General features: G+C 39.0%; 3 protein-coding genes across 3 annotated transcripts; 2 read left to right on the top strand and 1 right to left on the bottom strand.

The window, feature by feature from the left end:
• Positions 1-338: 338 nt before the first annotated feature.
• Positions 339-7724, top strand: LOC137943176 (blue-light photoreceptor PHR2-like). Its single transcript, XM_068788874.1, has 4 exons — positions 339-1485; positions 6028-6251; positions 6396-6494; positions 7390-7724. The coding sequence occupies exons 1-4, from the start codon at positions 520-522 to the stop codon at positions 7469-7471; spliced, it is 1371 nt and encodes a 456-aa protein (XP_068644975.1). The 5' UTR covers positions 339-519; the 3' UTR covers positions 7472-7724.
• Positions 7725-13243: 5519 nt separating this feature from the next.
• On the top strand, positions 13244-13954 carry LOC137952969 (uncharacterized). Its single transcript, XM_068800156.1, has 3 exons — positions 13244-13313; positions 13402-13451; positions 13671-13954. The coding sequence occupies exons 1-3, from the start codon at positions 13250-13252 to the stop codon at positions 13779-13781; spliced, it is 225 nt and encodes a 74-aa protein (XP_068656257.1). The 5' UTR covers positions 13244-13249; the 3' UTR covers positions 13782-13954.
• A 1168-nt stretch (positions 13955-15122) lies between these two features.
• LOC137956617 (probable protein phosphatase 2C 5) lies at positions 15123-19248 on the bottom strand. Its single transcript, XM_068804179.1, has 11 exons — positions 18962-19248; positions 18320-18448; positions 17726-17828; positions 17503-17613; positions 16813-16892; positions 16657-16710; positions 16436-16552; positions 16276-16330; positions 16157-16189; positions 16011-16057; positions 15123-15307 (listed from the first exon to the last, which is right to left on the bottom strand). Exons 1-11 carry the CDS (start codon positions 19246-19248, stop codon positions 15184-15186), a joined length of 1140 nt encoding a protein of 379 aa, XP_068660280.1. The 3' UTR covers positions 15123-15183.
• Positions 19249-19251: the final 3 nt, after the last annotated feature.

The raw sequence follows: 19251 nt of genomic DNA on the forward strand, positions 1-19251 counted from the left end.
GAAATAAAAGAAAAAAAAATGTATCATATATTACCTGAAATTATTTCAATAAAAATATAAATATTATATATGTATTCTTCGCTTATTTTAGAGAGCTACTAACTCTGTCATAAACACAGAAACAGAAACTGAAACAGTTGAATCGTTCTGCAGCTGTATCTAGTCCTGGCTCGTTAACAGCCCTTGGGCCGTAGATGAGAAGATGGTCCGTCAATAGCCAGGTAGGAGAGCTAGTCTTGTCTGCAATTAAGTGGGCTCTCGTATGAGCGACCCAGATCCAGTGAGTGCGTTTACATCGCTCGTCTGGAAGTGGAAGGATAGAACCTACGAGCGAAAGAAGCAACAGATAAACGGATAATAAACGGCTCGAGAGCTTGCAAGGTTTGCTATGGGTTGGTGGCATTTGGTAGGTGCTGCTCTTCTGCTGCTAATCCAATAAACTACTGTCTGCTCGCTTCTCTCTCCCTTCCCTGCTTGTTCTCAGAAACGTTAACAGAAGCAGGGAGAAAGTCTTCATCCATGGATCCCAATCCAAAGGTTCAAGAAGACCCAATTCAAGAGGTAGAAGAAGAAGCCGAAGTCACCACCTTGGCCTCTTTTAAACCCTCCCCCCTTCTCTCCACGGCCTCCATTTCTCTCTCCCTCTCCCATCTACTCCTTCCTCCGAAGCCCGCGAGTTCTCTCCTCTCTCCTCCTTGTTGCAAGTTTAAAATCCCATCTCAAATCTCTTCGCTCTCTCACATTTCTCTCTCTGCCTCTTCCGCTACTTCTAAGTCATCCATTAAGTCAACCATCTCTGCTGTACCTCTTCAGTCTCCTCTCTTCAACCGCTCACGGCGTGCGCCTGACCCCTCCAACCCATTCGGCCTCCGACGCGCTACAGTCGTCTGGTTCCGCAATGACCTTCGTCTCCATGACAATGAGGCCCTCAGCGCCGCCCACAACGACTCCCTCTCCGTCCTTCCGGTCTACTGCTTTGACCCCAGGGACTACGGCAAATCTTCATCCGGCTTCGACAAGACTGGACCTTACCGCGCTACCTTCCTCATCCAATCCGTCTTCGACCTCCGCAGGAATCTCCATTCTCGTGGTTCCGACCTCATTGTCCGAATAGGTAAGCCTGAATCCGTTCTTCTTGAATTGGCTAAAGCTGTGGGGGCCGAAGCTGTTTACGCACACAGGGAGGTGTCGCACGATGAGGTCAGGACTGAGGAGAGGATTGAGAAGGTCATGAAGGAGGAAGGAATAGAGACTAAGTACTTGTGGGGAAGTACGCTATATCATATTGACGACTTGCCGTTTAAATTGGAGGATATGCCGTCCAATTATGGCGGGTTTAGAGAGAGGTTACAGGGCTTGGAGGTTAGGAAGACGATTAAAGCGTTGGATCAGTTGAAGGGGTTGCCAGCCAAGGGGGATGTTGATGTCGGGGAGATTCCGAGCTTAGTCGATCTTGGCCTTAACCCAACTGCCACTATGCCTCAGGTCTGTAGCTTCTTCAAAAAAAGTTTGTTCTCTTGGCCTTAAAAAAAGTTTCGTGTGATCCTGAAGTTATTTACATCCACATTCTGTAATGCCATTTGAAAATACAATGAGGTTAATCGGCAACTTCACAGTGTGATTTAAGCAACAGTACAGAGTTATCAACTATTCATTTAGCTTTAACAAAATTTGTCTTCATTGTGTCCCATATAGTTCATGCATTATCTCTATAGATAGTTTATGACTTCAAAATCATACTCTTCTTGCAAGGCCAAAGTATCTTTAAGAAAGCTACAAATACTTTCTTAGTGCAGCTTGTTTTACTACCTACAGAAAAATATATTGACAAGTGAACTTATGTATGGGAGGTTTCTAAATTATTCCAGTTGGTCTTCTTGGAAACAACTTACCTCTTCAAAATACACTATTTCCATATATTATGAAGTTCCAGATTGTGAGATTAACACTGCCAGTTGTTTTTATTTTATTTTATTCAAAATGCCAATTGGATTTAGCTGTTGTGTTTTATAAACCTTACCTTAATTATATTAATGCTCTGTTCATAGGCTCTGGTCCGTAGTCTATCTCATCTAGAATCAGAGTTTATAAGGCTTCTATCGTGGTTGATTTGGATCAAATACTGACACTTGGCGTGTGTTGCTCTGGCTTTCTTGGATTAGGGGAAAGCTGAGTAGTTTTTGGAAAGCAAATCTTGAACAATTTTAAGTTGACTTATGGAGTTTTACTACTTTGGTGTAGAACTTCACCTATTCAAGTTAACATGAGAGACTCGGCTGGGCCATTTGGTTAGAAAAAAGCTTCCCGTTGTGCCTAAACATATTTGCATTTGTATTTGTTTATGCAGCAAGATGTTAGGATTACTTGTTGATAATCTTATACTTTGCGAGGTTTAAAAACTAAAATTAGATGCATGATTTATGATTGTGGAATGGGCCTTTGGCTCAAAAGCCAGGGGATTTCTAGGGTGAATTCTTGTGTTCAAGTCTCACCAGGGGAAAATGGCAGGATCAACATTCAAGAAAAAAAAAATCTTACATTGCATTTATTTTTGAAATTTTTTATAAGCATGCATAATATTTATCTTTTCATGTGTATTTGGTGTTTATATGTGTCTATGCATTTATATATTATGTTAAGGAATAGTCCCACATGGATTAGTGAGATCAAATATCTTGAGTTTATTAGTTGGCAAAAGAGGTTTCCTAAGTGGCTTGTCATTTTGGGATAGACCTTGGACCCAATTTAACATGGTATCAGAGCAAGCACTCAGTATGTGAGCCTCACCCAAATTATCTGAGTCTCCTTGTGCGTATTTTGGCACCATCGTAATTTTTGCAACTTGGTCAAGACTCTGAGTCTCCTTGTAGGTTCTGTTTGATTGGCAACTGAACTGATTTGAGTTTCTTTGGTTTTAATCTAGGGCTTGAAAGGATAACACTAGTATCTTACAGGTCAAATGTCTGGCAGTGTAGTACTTGTCGTTTAAAGGGCTGAAAGTTCTTTGCATACCTCTATTTGTAACCAAAACAGTTGGTGATGGTAGGACTTTGGTAGAATGTCAGGTTTCATTTGTCCTACTAAATTGTATGAAGGTGAAGAAGGGGGTCACTTTTGCACAATATGGACCAGCATTACAGATATTGTCCATTGGTCATTTTCATCTTCCTTTGGCTCCAGTTGGTTGTGAGACTAGAAACAGGAGTATGGGTGGTGTACTGTTCAAGTAGCAAGGTCTTTGCTAATGGGAAGAAGTTACTTAAAAAACACCATTGGAGGATGCTATTGAGTTTCTCATGTGTATTTCATAGATGTTGATTTTTGAGCGGTTCCAGTTGGTAGACTGGTGAAGTATGCTAGCAATAAAATACAAAGCCAGTACTTACATTTCTAGAGAAAGAAAAGAAGGAAATGTCCACTACCTAGTTGTTGATCCTGGTCAAGCTGTATGATGTTTATTGTCTGCTTGAAGAAAAAAAGAAATATGTCCATAGTCGGATACAAGAAACATGTTCAAGGTATACATCAAGAGATTAGTGACACTTGCACTGCACCAGAGCTGAAAGAGATCAGTTTTTGAAATGTCAAACTGCTGAAGAAGAATGAGATTCTGTGGTAGATAGTATACTTTTTTTTTGGAGAGGGGCGTGGCGTGATTCGAACTCGCGACCTGACGCACCTGATGTGAAGAGAATACCACTAGACCAAACGGTCTTCGGTTGGTATAAACTTTTTACAACAATGAGAAGTCAAATTCCATTGAATCAGTTCTTTAGGGAGGAAAGGTACATCTAGGGAAAATCAATGCTCAACACCTGTACAAAAAAAGCAAGAAAAACTTGTTTGGGAATGAGATAATTGTGCAGTTTAACTATGACTCCCTTCCCTGTGCATGGGAATGAGATAATTACCTATGTTTCTTGAGAAAGTCATCTAGTTGGTACTTGTGAATAGCACAAGTTGATAGATTCCTGTTAGCATAGTACTTAAAACATACTATTTTAGAGAATGTGAATTTGACCAAAATCACCTATTTCACTTTTCAAGGGCCAGCAATGAGTATGTGGTTTGGTATAATTTGAGCTGTTGGCCAAACTGAAAAATGCTGCATTATCGTTCATATTCTAATTGCTGGCAATTACCAAGGAAATCTATGCATGTCAATCCATGAAGGATATTGTATTATCTATTTACGGAAATTATGGCTCTCTTGATGTTGTACAATTTCTCTTGATATTGTACATTATGGAATTTGTGCACCAACCATCACCGTCTTTATGTTGTACACTATGGTATTTGTGCCCTAACCATCCTTCTTCATGAATGCTTTCACATGGAATGATACTCATTTAATTGTAAAAATCATCTGATTTGATTTTGATCATCTTCCTGTGTCTTGGACCATGACTCTATTAAGAGAAACCTGCATATATCCACTAGAATCTATGAGGTATCCAGGGAGCTTAACTCACAAAGATAATAGATCACCCAAGGATGAAAGTTGGTTCCCTAGGATGATATACTTCTCTTAAGACTTCTCAATGTGGGGCTTTTCCCACTTCACAGTACTTATAGATGGAAACTGTGGAAAGGTGGAGACCCTCAACCTTTTATGTCAAATCTAAGGTTGAGATATTGCCATGCCCTTTACTGACTTTTCTTTCATTATATATGAATAAGTTTATTAACCTTCTCTAGGCCTAAGCATTCTCTATGCACTAATCTGGTTTGGCACTTTCTAGAAAATCTCTCTCTAAGCATTTCTTTTGCTCTAGTAGGGCCTCTCTCTCTCTCTCTCTCTTTGATAATTGTAAGAAGAAAAGGAATCCATTGAAGGAATTCTTGGGGGAGCTACGAGAACAATATAAGAGCAGTAACAGTACAAAAACGAAAAGCTAAAAAGGGTCAAAAGGGAAGAGAAGACACCACAGCGAGGTGCTCCATGGGGATCCCTTCCCTAGCTAAAGAGTTGGCTAGGACATTAGCACTTCTTTGGGTGTTGCCAAGTGACATTTCAATCTTTATAGAGGCCTTCAATTTCATAAAAAAACCATTAGGAAGTGATTGGGAGGGTCTCTTCTTGCTAACCCAACTAATGTTGTCTGCATAGTCCCCATCATAACATTCCTTGGTGTATCAGATAAGGAGCTTGAAAATTAGTGTAAGGTAAAACATGAGAACCACTCGGAAATTCTCAGGAAACTATGGAAAATGGAAGGAAGAGTGCTGGAAACTTCAGACAAAGTAATCACTCTGGTATAGAGCCTTCAATATGGCCTTATCTTACCTTCGGTCCTTCACCAATCAATCCTTCAATTCCATTCTTCACATGAAAAAAAAAAAGTGATATATTTCCATGGAGGGGTTGAGAATCTTCCTGTATATAGCCGGTGGCCCAGGAATGGGACTCTCAATTCAGCCATGGTTGTATCACCATACCCAAAAGGAGTAGAATAAACATGAAGGATGTTACCTGAGAAGTCTTTGACCACACCACCCCCTCCAGCCGGACATGTGTTACCCCATGAGATGCCATCAAAGTTGAGCTTTAGCCACCCCCTTTAAGGAGGAGACCAAGCAACCAGGGTCCAAGTTGATCCAAGTCGTCTCCTCTCTTCTTTGCTGGAAAAAGTTGCAGCATAAGTGCCTTGGTTTTTTATACTTTTTGGCGACTACTGCACCATTTTTAGTAATAACCAGATGATTACTTGTTTGTATTTTACAACAAGCTGAAAATTTATTTAATTAGTGTTAACGTTTGGTGGTTCCTCCCAAATTGACTAGTCAAAATTTGGAGGCTTCTTCTGAACTTATAGATCTTTTCATACCCAAACCAGTGTGGATAGACTCTCTCTCAGACAACTAGTTTGAGACATGAAAGCCATGAACAACTATAGATTGGTCGACTTTTACTTACCAACACTTAACAATCATTTATTTAGAATTTCCAATTACTTTTATTTTTATTAGTCATCTTTTTTTGTGTTAAATGCTAATGTGAGTTATGGATGATGTTATGTTGGCTAGGGTGGAAAACCTGCTGCAAATGCTTCTCTTGTGGGGGGTGAAACTGAGGCACTGCAGAGACTACAGAAGTTTGCTTCCGAGTACCAGGCTCAACCAAACAAATCTGAGAATTATGGAGATAATATATATGGTGCAAACTTTTCATGCAAAATTTCACCATGGCTTGCCATGGGGTGCCTCTCTCCACGTTTCATGTTTGATGAGTTGAAGAAATCTGTGAACAAGTATCTGCTTGGCTTTATTTGATTTGCTTTCATTTTGCCTTCACTCCTGTTCTTTTAATGAGGATTCTCTCATCTGTTTTTTTTTTTTCTATTTTCTGGTTACTTAAAGTGCCCTGAAATGTGAATCTCTAAATTTCTCTGTAGGACCATATCTGCTACCTCGGGTCAGAAGCTTGGTGGTCCAAAAGCTGACAATGGGATGAGTTGGCTGATGTTTGAGTTATTATGGAGGGATTTCTTTAGGTATGTTCAATCTCATAAGATTGAGACAATAACAAATGCAGTGACAATAACACAGTGTCCTTGGAGAATATTTCACTATCTTTTTTGGCTAGTTTTTGTAGCAGCATTCTCTTGATACTCTCCTACTAGAATTGAGAGTGTAGAGATGGAATTAGGATTCATGGTGTCAACCCAAATATTGAACTCGGATGTGGCCACCTGTCCATTGTTAGGAAGCCTCTTTGTTGGGGCCCACCTGGTTCAGGCACACTTTCGCCCCATAAAAATGAGCAAGTGGATGTGGATGGCTAACATTGCACTCATTCCGTAGGGACCCATGAAGGACGAGGTTGTTACTTTTAGTATCCTATAAAAAACTTTTAATGTCAATATCAATATTCCCTCTTGGCACTTTAAGTACTTCTGAGAAGATTTTATTAATAATCATTCTGGTCTAATGGGTTTTAGTTAGAGAACTGTAAATCAGTGGTTTTTAGGAGTTTTATAAGATGAACTGTAAACCAACGTTTATCCATAGCTCCTGATTCCTCTCCCAGGAGCTCCACTTGATGTAATTTTCTCATTGTTATAGGAAATAATGTAAAAGAGAAAAACTTTCTACTCAGTCAAATCCGAGTAAATCTTTCCTTGTTCACAATCTAGTTGATATGGAAAAATGATTGCTTATTCTTCCTCAAAGTTTTTCCTGCTACCTTTGATAACTATACTGATGAGAAGAGAGGAGGCTATATAGCATGTAATTTGCTGCATTCCATTAATTCCACCTATTGAAGCTGTTGGAGTTCAGTTTCCTGTGCTTATCAAATGTGCTTGCAAATTGTTGATCAGAAAAACCTGGTTGCATGCCAAAGGATATCAAATTTGTGCTGACTTGGTACTGTTTCTTCCCTTTCAGGTTCATTACGAAGAAGTACAGCTCTACCAAGAGGAAGGTCGATGTGGCTCCAGCTACCGCTTGCACTGGAGCTCTCGCTTAAGAATATGAAGTGAAATCTTTTGGCAAAGTAGGCTTTCCGAGTTTTTGTGTAGCTGGTGGTGCTCTCCATGTCGGCTTCACTTTCCGACCACCATTCCTCAGATATGTTTCCAAGACTTGTCTATATCCTTGGTGATGGCCAGTTTGGTCTGTAATCCTTCAGACAGAACGTGGGATTTGGTTAAGCTAATAACAGATCATGTGAGAAGTTGAATGAGAGGATGAGAAAATGGAAAAGCGATAGTTAATCCTAATACTGTTCTTTATTATTATTCCCATTGCTTACTTCCAACATTTCGCACATTTTCAGCAGCCTCAATGGAGTGAAGTGATCGCACTCTTAGTTGTAAGATACGACATAGGCATTCAATCTGGTTGGTGGTTCCTTGGTGGTGATGTTCATAAAAGCATATCATCAATCATGCTGCAGCGTACAAAAGCAGGCATGTTTTACTAACCGGGGGTTTGGGGTCGTTATGGTTTGCGTTAACTGTTTTCCGGGGGAGGAATTGAAGTTTACAAACAGGTTATTTGAGTTAACTCGGTCAACTCACAAAGATAACTCACAAAAATAATATTATTATTTTTTGATTTATTATTTCTAACAATTTAAATTCGTATCTATTTTTTTTCTAGAAATTCCTGTTCTTTTTATCTGCGTCTTGCTTCCTGCTGCGGACCTGATTTCGGAAGCTGTAAGGCACCGTGGAGGTTTGCCATAAGAAGTGCTGATGGCGGTTTTTTGTTCCTCCCATATTTCAAAGTTGTGGTTATCAAACTTCTTTAGACTGCTGAATGGGAGATTGTTAGGAAATTCATATTTTTTATTCTAATTTAGATAACATATTTATTATGTAATTATATTTTTTATTATTAATAGAATGGGCTGAAATTAAGTGATCTAATTTTGTTAAGCCCATTAAGGAATGGGCTATGGATATGGGCTAATTGAATAGATACTATAGGGAATTATGAGAACCCTATATAAAGAGACACAACATGGTTATGGTCCCCAATATACTAAATCACACACAGTTTCCCTTCTCCCCATCCGGAAGAGAGACGAAGGTCCCATTGAGGAATAAGGCGATTTAGTTGAGGAAGACCACATCTGTTCTTATCGTTCGTCGCAGTAAATTCCGCATCAGAAGATGAAATTCACGGAATTGATCTAGGTATGTTTTTAATCTTAATATTCTAGCATGTTGATGCAGGCGAGAATCTGATGAGGGATATTTATTCGGATCCTTAATCGGATCCTTACTCGGATCTTTTGTATTGAACCCGGTTGGACCAGAATTAATAGGGTTGGGTTCGTGTTTTTCCGAGCTGCAGCCCGGGCTTGTCGGGGGCGTTGAATGTGGTTAAAAGACTGTTTAGGTTTTAGAGGAAAGTAGTTGAATGATATTTTGAATGTGAGAGAATTTCTCTACGATTTCAGGCAGATTTCGCCTATTCCTCCCGTGATTCGCAAGTTGATCTGCCTGCAGGATAATCGCTATCCTGTCCGGCGTCACATGTTATAAATTCTGGATTAGAATTTACTATTACGGATTTAACAGGTAGTTGATGAAGTTTGACTCAAACCGGATAAGACTTGAATCTGGTCCGGGTTGAATCTTATCTTGTCTGGTCTGGTCTGGTCTAATTTGACTACATTAGTCTTCAGTCTGAAGACTCTAGCACCATTATCCCGCAATTTAAGCATCGCTGTCCTCGTCGGATGAATCACAGAACAATGAAGATGTTGAAGGAAGCCAAAACACCCTCAACGGAGGTGATGGAAACTTGAGGGAGCAGGCTTGGGTCTGGGAACAGCAGAAGCCTCCTCGGCGGCCCCACTTGGAAAATCTTCTTGTGAATTGGCAATAAAGGAGACGGAATATGATACAAGAAGATTTTCCAAGTGGGGCCGCCGAGGAGGCTGCTGCTGTTCCCAGACCCAAGCATGCTCCGGCATCCCTATAATTTGGTCTGAATTTCTGTCATCTGAATTGTTTCTCATCCCATCAGTAAATTCGAATTTCATTTTACGACCAAAATCCAAGTTTCCATCACCTCCGTTGAGGGTGTTTTGGCTTCCTTCAACATCTTCTTTGTTCTGTGATTCATCCGACGAGGACAGCGATGCTTAAATTGCGGGATAATGGTGCTAGAGTCTTCAGACTGCAGACTGGGTAGTCCATGCAATCTGACTTAGATCAAACGACTCAGACTCGTACTAGACTATACAAGATTCGACCCGGACCGGATTCAACTCAAACCAAGACTCAACCCGGACCAGATTCGGATTGGACTCGAGTTGACCCTATCCAAGGTTATCGAAGATGTATGTCTAAGTAAAGACAATTTGGGGTATTTGAAAGGCGGTATCTTTCAATTTTCTTTCTCGTGGTCAAGTTGACCACAAGAATGACTAAAGTTTTGAGCAAAGTTCCAGTCGCAACTCAAACTATCGATATTACTATTACGTATATTGATGGCATTGACACCAGTGACTTTCTTGAAATAATTTAAAATAATCTCGAGGACCTCTGGCATAAAATAGATTTTCACAGACCTTACCCGTTGGAGCACTCAATAAGATCGGATATATGACATATTTTGTTTAAGACCAAGAACAGTATGTAGTAAGATCTTGAGCATCAGAAATCTATATATACCAACTGAAGAGGGACTATTGGCATTAGTTGTCTTCCAAAGAAGGAAGTGAGGTTAACAGGAGTCTTAGTTTAAAGGCGTTTTAGTTATATTAGTCTTCTATTTATGTTGAGTTATTTAATTATACAAAAACTCATTTTAAGTGTTAAAGTTGTTAGGAATTAAGCGCTCTAATTCCAAACTAACGTAAATAATAATAATAATCGCAAAAGAAAAGAAAAACAAACATGAAAACGAACAACAAGTTTTATACAAATTCGCCTCAAGGTGAGACTACGTCCTATCTTTCGCCGTTGCAGTAATCTACTATGAAGATGAAATAGTTTACTAGAGAAATCACACACTTACATGTGTTTCTCTCTAACCACTCAGCTTGCAACTTGAGATGTTCCTCGGATTAAGATAATAAAACCCTAATAGCGGTAACCTTCAATTATAAAGAAAAAATTAGGACAATCGCGATACAAGAGTAAATTTCCAAACTGTCCTTAATGAAATAACCGTCAATATATCGTAAATCAGACAGGGCTCCACCCCCTTCTAACCCCTACGGCGACTTGACCGTGCAGGTTGATCCGTGACCAACTTAACATAGTGTATTAATTAGACTCCAGAACTTATCAAGAGTTAGGGTGTAAATGAAAAAAAAAATTATAATTTGATAAAATCAATCATGTTTTACTAACCAGGTCGTTATGGCTGCTTCTTCGGTAGACATTCTTCGGTGCTTGACGGCTGTGTTGTAGTCAAAATGAACCAAGAAAACCCATATTTTTAAAGGTGGCGTTTCATTGGCGTCACTCGTCCGTCACCGTGTGCAGAGCTTTGAGTGTCGAACCTTATCGCTTGGCCATCAACATGGTCTGTGTCTTGCGATTTTTTTTCCTTCCTTTCTCGTTAGGATCATAAAAAGGGCCTGCTGGAGAGGACTGGCAAATAAGTGACCCAGTTAAAGAGCAAATCAAGCTTGACCGAATCTAAAGTTGGTGAAGAACGGCGGAACGCAGAAGCCCACGTTCACATTGACGGCAGAAGAGATGGCGAGCGGGAGGTGAAATCTGTGAAAGTCATTGTCCTCCATGATGGGTAGAAGAAGGATAATGATAAACGAGACGAACCCATGATTTGATAAGTTGGTGATGATGTTCACCACTTCTCGTGAAGGAGATCTTGGTCTCATCTTACGGTGTTCATTCATACATTAAATTCCACGACAACAGTGCCGTGGTGGTGGTGATGGTGGTGGGACGTGAATCCCCATTTTCTATGGTTCTTTCGTGCTCAGTTACGACAAGAAGTAAAAAATCGAAACACAATCTACTCTCAAAAAAAGAAAGGGAACATATATTCAACTAGTTGACTGCAGCCCCTTGAGGCACTCATTGTTCAGCAGACAAACCAGCCATTTGAGGAAAATGCTCCACAGGCGGAAGGATACTGTAACAAGATGCGTTTTCATAAGGAGAACTGCTGATAAACTTCGGATTGCTGTACTGCTTTGTTGAGGATTCTCCAAATGCATAATAAGAATCGAAGGCTATAGGAACAAGAACTAGTGATAGTAATCGCAAATGTGAAAGATGGGGATTAACTATACGCATTGGGAGGTATCTGTTCTCATGACAAATTTTTTAAGAAGATTAAGCATTTGGCCCCTCTGTTGTTTCTTTTATCGACAATGTGACTTTCAGCTTGTCGTGTTCTTAGTAGGCTCATCAATACAATCTCAATTGAATGCAACAACCATCATCATTGCCAACATTTTGTCTCCTAAGTGACGATTAATTTCATTTCTGCTGCAATCTATGCTGGGTCGCTGTGTCTAAACAGTATGACCCAGCAGAAAAGTCCAATAGCTCTCTTCCTAGTGCTCCCACTAATGATTCGCTTCATTCCACCCAGCCGGTGCTTTTACACCTTTTCTGACTGTCTCATGGTATTGAAATTTATCTGTGTTTTTGTCTTTGTTTTGCTCCTTAATACCAGAAAAAAGTACACTTTAGCATTTGGTTAAGTGTCTAAGTACAAGGATTTTTCTCGAAAAAAAAGAATGGTGGGCCTCTTTATATTTTGATCCAATTTAAAGTTAGTTTTGCATCATTCTTCAGGATTAATTACAGGTTCGCCTTTAAGGTGAGACTGTCTCTTCTTCCGTCATTGCAATAATTCACTATGATGATGAAGGAGTTTACAAGAGAAATCGTACACACTCAAGTTTTTTTTTCTAACCTCTCTCAGCCACAACAGATGATCTTTCTCAATGATAACCCTCCGCATGTCGACTCAACGTAAGACGTTAAGTAGACTTCACAACTTAACAAGGGATACGTAGAATAAGAGATATAGAGAATTAGGATTTTCACTTAAATAAGGGCAATGTTATAAATTAACCTTACCTACTCAACCCTAATATATAAATAGAAGTTGGTTCAACCACAAAATTTTAGTTTTCTTTTCTCAATTTCTCTTCTTCAAGCTCTCTCCTTCTTATTCTCTCTCTCTCCAACTTTTTTTCTTCTTACTTTTTACATTGTGAAACTGAAAAAAAAATCCTTTTGTGTTGTTTTGATTTTTTCAATTCTTCACCAATTAAAGAAAGAAAACTTTGACGCACAAAGAGCAATTTTCACTAGTCGATCATGCCAAATAGTCTTAAATTGTAGAAAAGAGATGCATGTAAAACAAGCTGTCATACAACACATAAGAAGGACATCAATTGCCATGCCAAGTGCGGTTTTTTCTCTTAATGTGCTCTTAAAGTGGGGAGAAGGTAAAAGAACAAAGCAGTATTAATGGAAGTGGGGTTTAGTAGTGGAATTGAACCCCCAACAAGGAGTTTGAGCCATGCAAGCAGACAAAATCTTCAACATTCATAACAGGAATATGGATAAAAGGGAGGCTAAGTTTTTCTTTTTTTAATGGAACTGAAGTTAGTGCCAGTTGACTTTGCATTGGTGCGTATTGGATTTCATCATTCTGCAAGCTCTTGAGTGGGTTGGACCATGAAAAAGCTTAGCTTCTTGGCCTTTCTGTCCCTCCCAAAGACAATAAAAACACAGCTTCTCCCTTCAAAAATCACATGCCAAGGAGACCTGCAGCAAGTACAGTAACATTAGCCATGCCCAAGCTCACTCCATTTTCCCTCATCCTCCTCCTCTTATTCTTCCAGTATTCTTCCTTGGGTAAAAATTTCATTTTTTTCCTGTTTTCTGATGAGATTATTTCCTCTAATCAGTGACTATAACAACAAAATCTACTCTTCTGGTGCAGAACCTGTTGTGGCTAGCAGAGAAGCAAAACTCTTGTACCCATTTCACAAGGTAATATCTGGAATCATTTATAATCTCTGATTTATAGTGCAGATGAAGGAGAGAGACATCCACACGGATCTCTGATAATTACTCAAATATTTTGTTACCAGCAGTGTTGGAGCGTCGGAAGGTGTACATCCTGCATGCAGTGCATGGCCATGTATATACAGATGCAGAAGATTATGTTTCTGTTTCTGTTAACTGAGTTCTGTAATGGATTTCATGCAGATGAAGGAGAGAAAGCTTGAGGCCGAGATTCTGGGGCGTGATTATGACGACCCAGGTCCCAACACCAAACATGATCCAAGGAAAGGAAAGCCAGGTGGTGGCAGGCAATAGAGCTCAAACTACTATAAATAATCTAATCTTTCTCTCTTTTTCTAGCTCTCTGTGTTCATCTATATATCTTCATGAGCAGCTACTACAGATCCTTTTTGTGAGATGTTCAGAGAGTAGTAATGATGTAACTTCTGAGCAGTAAAGGCTCTTAAATTAAATTTAGTATGTGGGTCTGCATGTGTTCCTCAAAAGCTTAACAACTGACATAAACAAGCACACGAGGCCAAGCTCTTTTAACTTTGCCGCAGAGAAGAGAGAACCATGGACGGGAAGGCATAATCCAGGGCAACCTCTGATCACCGAAATAAATGGGTTTTTTTACTACAAAATACCAAAGAATATATCGAAGGAGGAAGAGAGGAAGGCGTTTTTAGAAGATGGGCATGATTAAGAGATGTATCTAGCTAAATAATACAAGAATCCGATCGAGGGCAGCAAACGAATCATGCCTATCTAATCCGTTTGATCGGATGGTTAGGGTTCTCTTGTTGGTAGATAGATAATTGCCGCATAGATCTTATATGTATCTATTGAAGAGAAAATCATGTGTACAAGGAGGTTCTTATCTGTATAAATGTGTGTGTTTTGAACTCTCTCCACTTGTTGTCTTGTACGTGTGTTTTAGTTTTTAGCAAAATTTTACTAACATATTCGGAATAAAAGGGATTTTTTACATTTTTTATTTTATTTTTCTGATTAATATTTGATTAAAAAAAGATAAAACAAGACATCCAATTACCAGCCTAATATGACATATAAACTTTTGGAAGATCTCGGAAATTATGAATTCTGAAATTCGAACTCCTGAGAGTTGGAGATGAGTAAAACCCATTACTCTACAAAACGTAGTTTACCAGGTCGGTCTTTTAAGTAGTATTGGCTAAGTGCTTAACATTTGGTATCACTGTGGCCGTCCACGTCGCGAGTTTGAATCCCCGCTGTATGAGTCCTGAGCAGAGGGGGCAACCTAGCAGAAACTAAAGTGGGTCGTCGCTAGAGTGTGGCCGCCGTGGTCGTCGGCTCGTAAAAGGTGGGTGTGATGTTATGATCCTGGGTTAAGTACCTATGTCTTCCGCTCCTAATATACCGGTCTTTTGGATAGTATTAACTTAACAAGTTTCCCTTCAACGCGGTGACTTATTTTTAAGTCCATATACATATAATTTTCTCATTATCTTTTAAATGAAGTTAGTAATGCTCAAACGTTTCCCAGCATATTGCATTTATCTTTACCAAAAAGAGTGGCTCCATTACAAGAACGACTCTTTACAAGTTTACTTGAGAAGAAGATAAACGCAGGCAAAAGAGCAAAATAGAGGAAATACAAGTTCTGACAAAAGGTTACACACTGTATTCTTAAATTTTATTTGAAAATATGTATAAGAAAGGGCCTTTGAGCTATTCACGTAGAAAGAAATGATGATATCCATATTCCTATTGAAACAATACCCACAGTTGCAAAAGCTTGGCCTATTTCCAAGATAACATTCTGCTTCAGTGGTTGCACCCGCCGCCAATCCGTCTTCCTGAAATTAAAAAATTATTGAAGAAATAAACATAGCATGTTCAAGCAAGTAAACACCTCCATCATGTAGGAGCAATCAGATTCAAACTATATGTGTGGTCTCTCTTCAGAAAATCATTCAGAAAGATAAGAGACTGATTGTTCAGTGACTTGGGCCATTGAAGAATTCCAGATCTGAATCACCGGTGCAAGCCAGAGTTTTTTAGCAAGTTCAACTCGACAGTACTTTGAGAGTCTGTTTGGAACCCCTAAAAAAGAAAAGAAAATGAGAATTTGACCCTTATTATTTCTAAAAACAGTTAGTAAAAATAAGATAACGATCAAATTCTCCTTTTCACTAACTATTTTTAGGAATAATGATGGTTAAATTCTTTTTATTTTTATTTTTTTTCCCATGGGGTTCCAAACAGACCTGAATGTTCAGGAGACGAGGTTAAAAATATCTAGTCAAGTAGAATGAAGTGTAGCAATGTTTTTATTTGACTTGTCAAAATTGAGCAGCTGATTAGTACGTTATTAAAAATTCCATTTGAGATTAGTTGATTATATTGGAGGGTCAAGTAGGTAGGTAGATAATAAGCCTGACCATCCAAGAGGAACCTGTTCAGAAGCTGCAATTTTGACACCACTAAATGTGTATAAGTTGCAACTGAACTATACGCTTTGCTGACTTTTCTCTCCTCTAGTACGTGACCAGTATGTACCCCAAATCTGCCACAAGTATGCTGACATTGTCTTGAGAGCGATTGTCCTGTATCAGGCGACATTCTAGGTCAGCACTGTTACCTACATAAATATTACAATTACCCAACCAAGAAGAAAAAAAACACAGATCAGAAATGGATAGTACCAGAGCTGCTTGAACCAGTGCTTCACAAGCTATCTGTAATTAAGACATGGAATAGTCAATATACAAACTACAATATAATATGGATCAGAAAACAAAATATTTATTGAAAATATGCAAACCTGAACATCTCCATGCTGACGGAGCTGGTTTCTTACAAACGCAACTGCATCTGAGCTGAATAACCAAATTAACTACATATATCAACCATCAAATATATTCAGAAGCTCAAACTTAATGTTCAGGATTGCTATTTGAGCATTATGGTTCCAAGGTCTAAACCTGCTCATATAATCCCATAGCCCATCAGATGCTAGTAGTATAAACTCCACATCTGGTCCAAGGTCTACTTGATAAATATCTGGATTAGCGGTAACCAAGTCTCCACTGAACTGTACTCTGGATCAAAATGGACATATTCAAGCTAACTACTTGCAAAGTGAAGGCCATGATTTCAAGTCTATGATGAAGTAATTCTAGAGCAGTAGGTAAAAAAGGATTACCGTGAAATAAATTTTTGGGTCCATCTTCCCTCTTCAACTCCTTTCTCCAACATCCTTTTACAAAAGAAAAAGATCAAATGAGTGACATCTTATCAATTAGACATAAAAATTTAGCAAAATTGGAGAAAGAGGACTGAGAGAGTACAAGGGACGAACTCATTCTTCTTTGTCTTGAATCGAGCATCCCCAAAAGCACGGGACACGGAGATGTTGCCACAAATTCTCCCATCAACAATCTATAAGAAGCAAACAGAAGATTCAGAACTCTTAAGTGAAAAATGTCTCAAAGAAACCAAAAACAAAAAAGTTTAAGCATAACTTTGAGAATATTTATGCATAGTTATTTTAATCTTCAGTTAAGAGGGACTGTGCAAAAGTGAAGGGAATTTCCTATAAACTAAGTGAAAAAAAAGAAGCAGAAGAGCAGGTGTGTCTGCTGTAAAACTCTATTTCATTATCTACTCATTAGAAATACAAGCCATACAAAATGGCAATCCAAATTCACTAATCAGGAAACCCTGGCTTCCAACTAAGACAGATAATATTTCTGTGGTTTACCAAATTTGCTATCTGCTGAAATTCTTAAAGCTTTCGTTTGGAGAATACCTACTGGATCTTTACCAAGTAAGCCACAAAATTACAATTCATCAGCCTCTAATAGAATATTTAAAATCTTGAATACTTCATGTAGTACCCTTTAACCGTTTTAACTGCAAAAGTTGTAGCAGTAGCTTCTAAAGGTCATGCTGATCAATAATCAAAATCCTACTGATGGGAAGAGTAGAAGATAGGGCAACAGGACTCCAAGAAAGTTGAGAGATTAATAACAAGAACAAGAAAACACACCCATCCACCTGCTTCTCTGATCCGCCTAATTTCTGAAAGAGAAGATTTGTTGTTCCCATAAGGTCGATGTGGACTGGTCAAAATTTCAGCTTTACCAGATCGTGATATGACCTGCATTAGAACGCAAGCTTTATTCTTAAATTTCAGAGCAGCAAAGGGGCCCTTATCAATTCATTGTTCAAGAGAAAAATTTAAATAGAGGTTGAAGCAGTAAGATTTATACCACACATGAATCACCAACATGTGAAACTATCATCAAGTCATCTCCAACAAATATAGCTGAGGCTGTTGCACCTGATTCGTCATTGTTTCCCATCTCTTCAAACCTGCATAAAACAAGACTTGATGAATGAAGCTGTGGACAGAAATGCAGGAGGGGATACTAAGGATATGAAATAGCCAATTTCACATATGGCATGCTTAGATGGATCCACCAGTCACACTGTCAAAAAGTGGAATAGATAGGGCTCAAGTATCTCCATTCAAGGACAGTTTAGCCATCTAATCACTGAACTGCTAATTGAGCAGTAAAGTAGAACTCGTTCACATTTAACTAGAAAAGATTGTTGGGGGATGAAATTTCGTATCAATTAAAACCTCTAAGTTATTCCCTATCCAGGATTGGACCATTCAACTGAAAGCAGACAAAGTTGAGCTCTGTAACTTTGTTTAGTTACAATACTTCATCTATCGCTTATAAAAATATGTAAGAAGCATGTTGAATGCAAGAATTAATTGATAGGTCAATCTAGAATGTCTAGATTGAACAGATTCAAGTGAACAATTGTTCACAGAGTAAGATAAAGCAACAGCTTACCAAGTCAATAATTTTGTATCAACATTTGCAAAAGCCTTTTGTAAAGCCTCAGTGATGGCACTAAAGTCTCTTCCACTCAACAATAATCCGCCCTGTAAAGCCTCAGCACATTCTCTGTACAGCTCATTCCTGAAACAGAAGATACTGAATGAAATGAGGACCTCGTATGAAGGAATACTGTCATAGTGCAACGGCTTAAGTTATTCTCACACTTCAAAGAAAGACCAGAGAAAAGACCAATACTTAACAATCAATAACAGACGATGCTAACTAGTGGTCATTAAACACCACCGACTTCGTGTAAGAAAACAACGCTGTTTTTTTTCTGCAACAAAATGATATTTCTATTGCCACGCAAGGAAACTCCTAGGTTCCAACTTCTCCACAAAAAGCAAGAACTGTAAAATGTTTGCATGAGACAGATAAAATCATTGAATGGAGATCATTCGCACAACGCATGTGGATGAGAAGCATTACAATATATATGCTCCATCTGTCCTTTCAGTTTGACTCTGGACAAAGAAACATGTTGTTCTTCTCCCGCCCAGCGATGATATGAAGATTCTTAGTCCGAAAAATATCACGGGAGGGAAGCTTTTCCGGAATATTATGAATCCAAATAAAGCAGAGAGAAATATACACCTGAGAAATTGGACAGAAGAGAAACCAGCGTGACCATCAAAGACAGCAGCAAAGGTAAACCCGTTAAGTTTATCAGGACGGAGAAGGAAATCGTCCTCCATCTCGGAGCGTGGACCTTGTAATTTATTCAAACCCCATCGTATGGTAGGAACTCCAGCAGAGTCCGCGGGCGAGGGAGCATCAATTGCGATGGCTTTGGACTTGTGCTTCTTCTTGGAAGTGATCAGATTGCCGGTGCAACTGTTACTGAGAAGGAACTTTTGCAGCTGCTGGCTCAGCAACGCCATCGA

This window comes from Aristolochia californica, unplaced genomic scaffold (assembly GCF_029961685.1).
Source record: "Aristolochia californica isolate CCGP_79_NKW_82.1479 unplaced genomic scaffold, dmAriCali1.0.hap1 SCAF_1, whole genome shotgun sequence".
NCBI classification, from domain to species: Eukaryota; Viridiplantae; Streptophyta; class Magnoliopsida; order Piperales; family Aristolochiaceae; genus Aristolochia; species Aristolochia californica.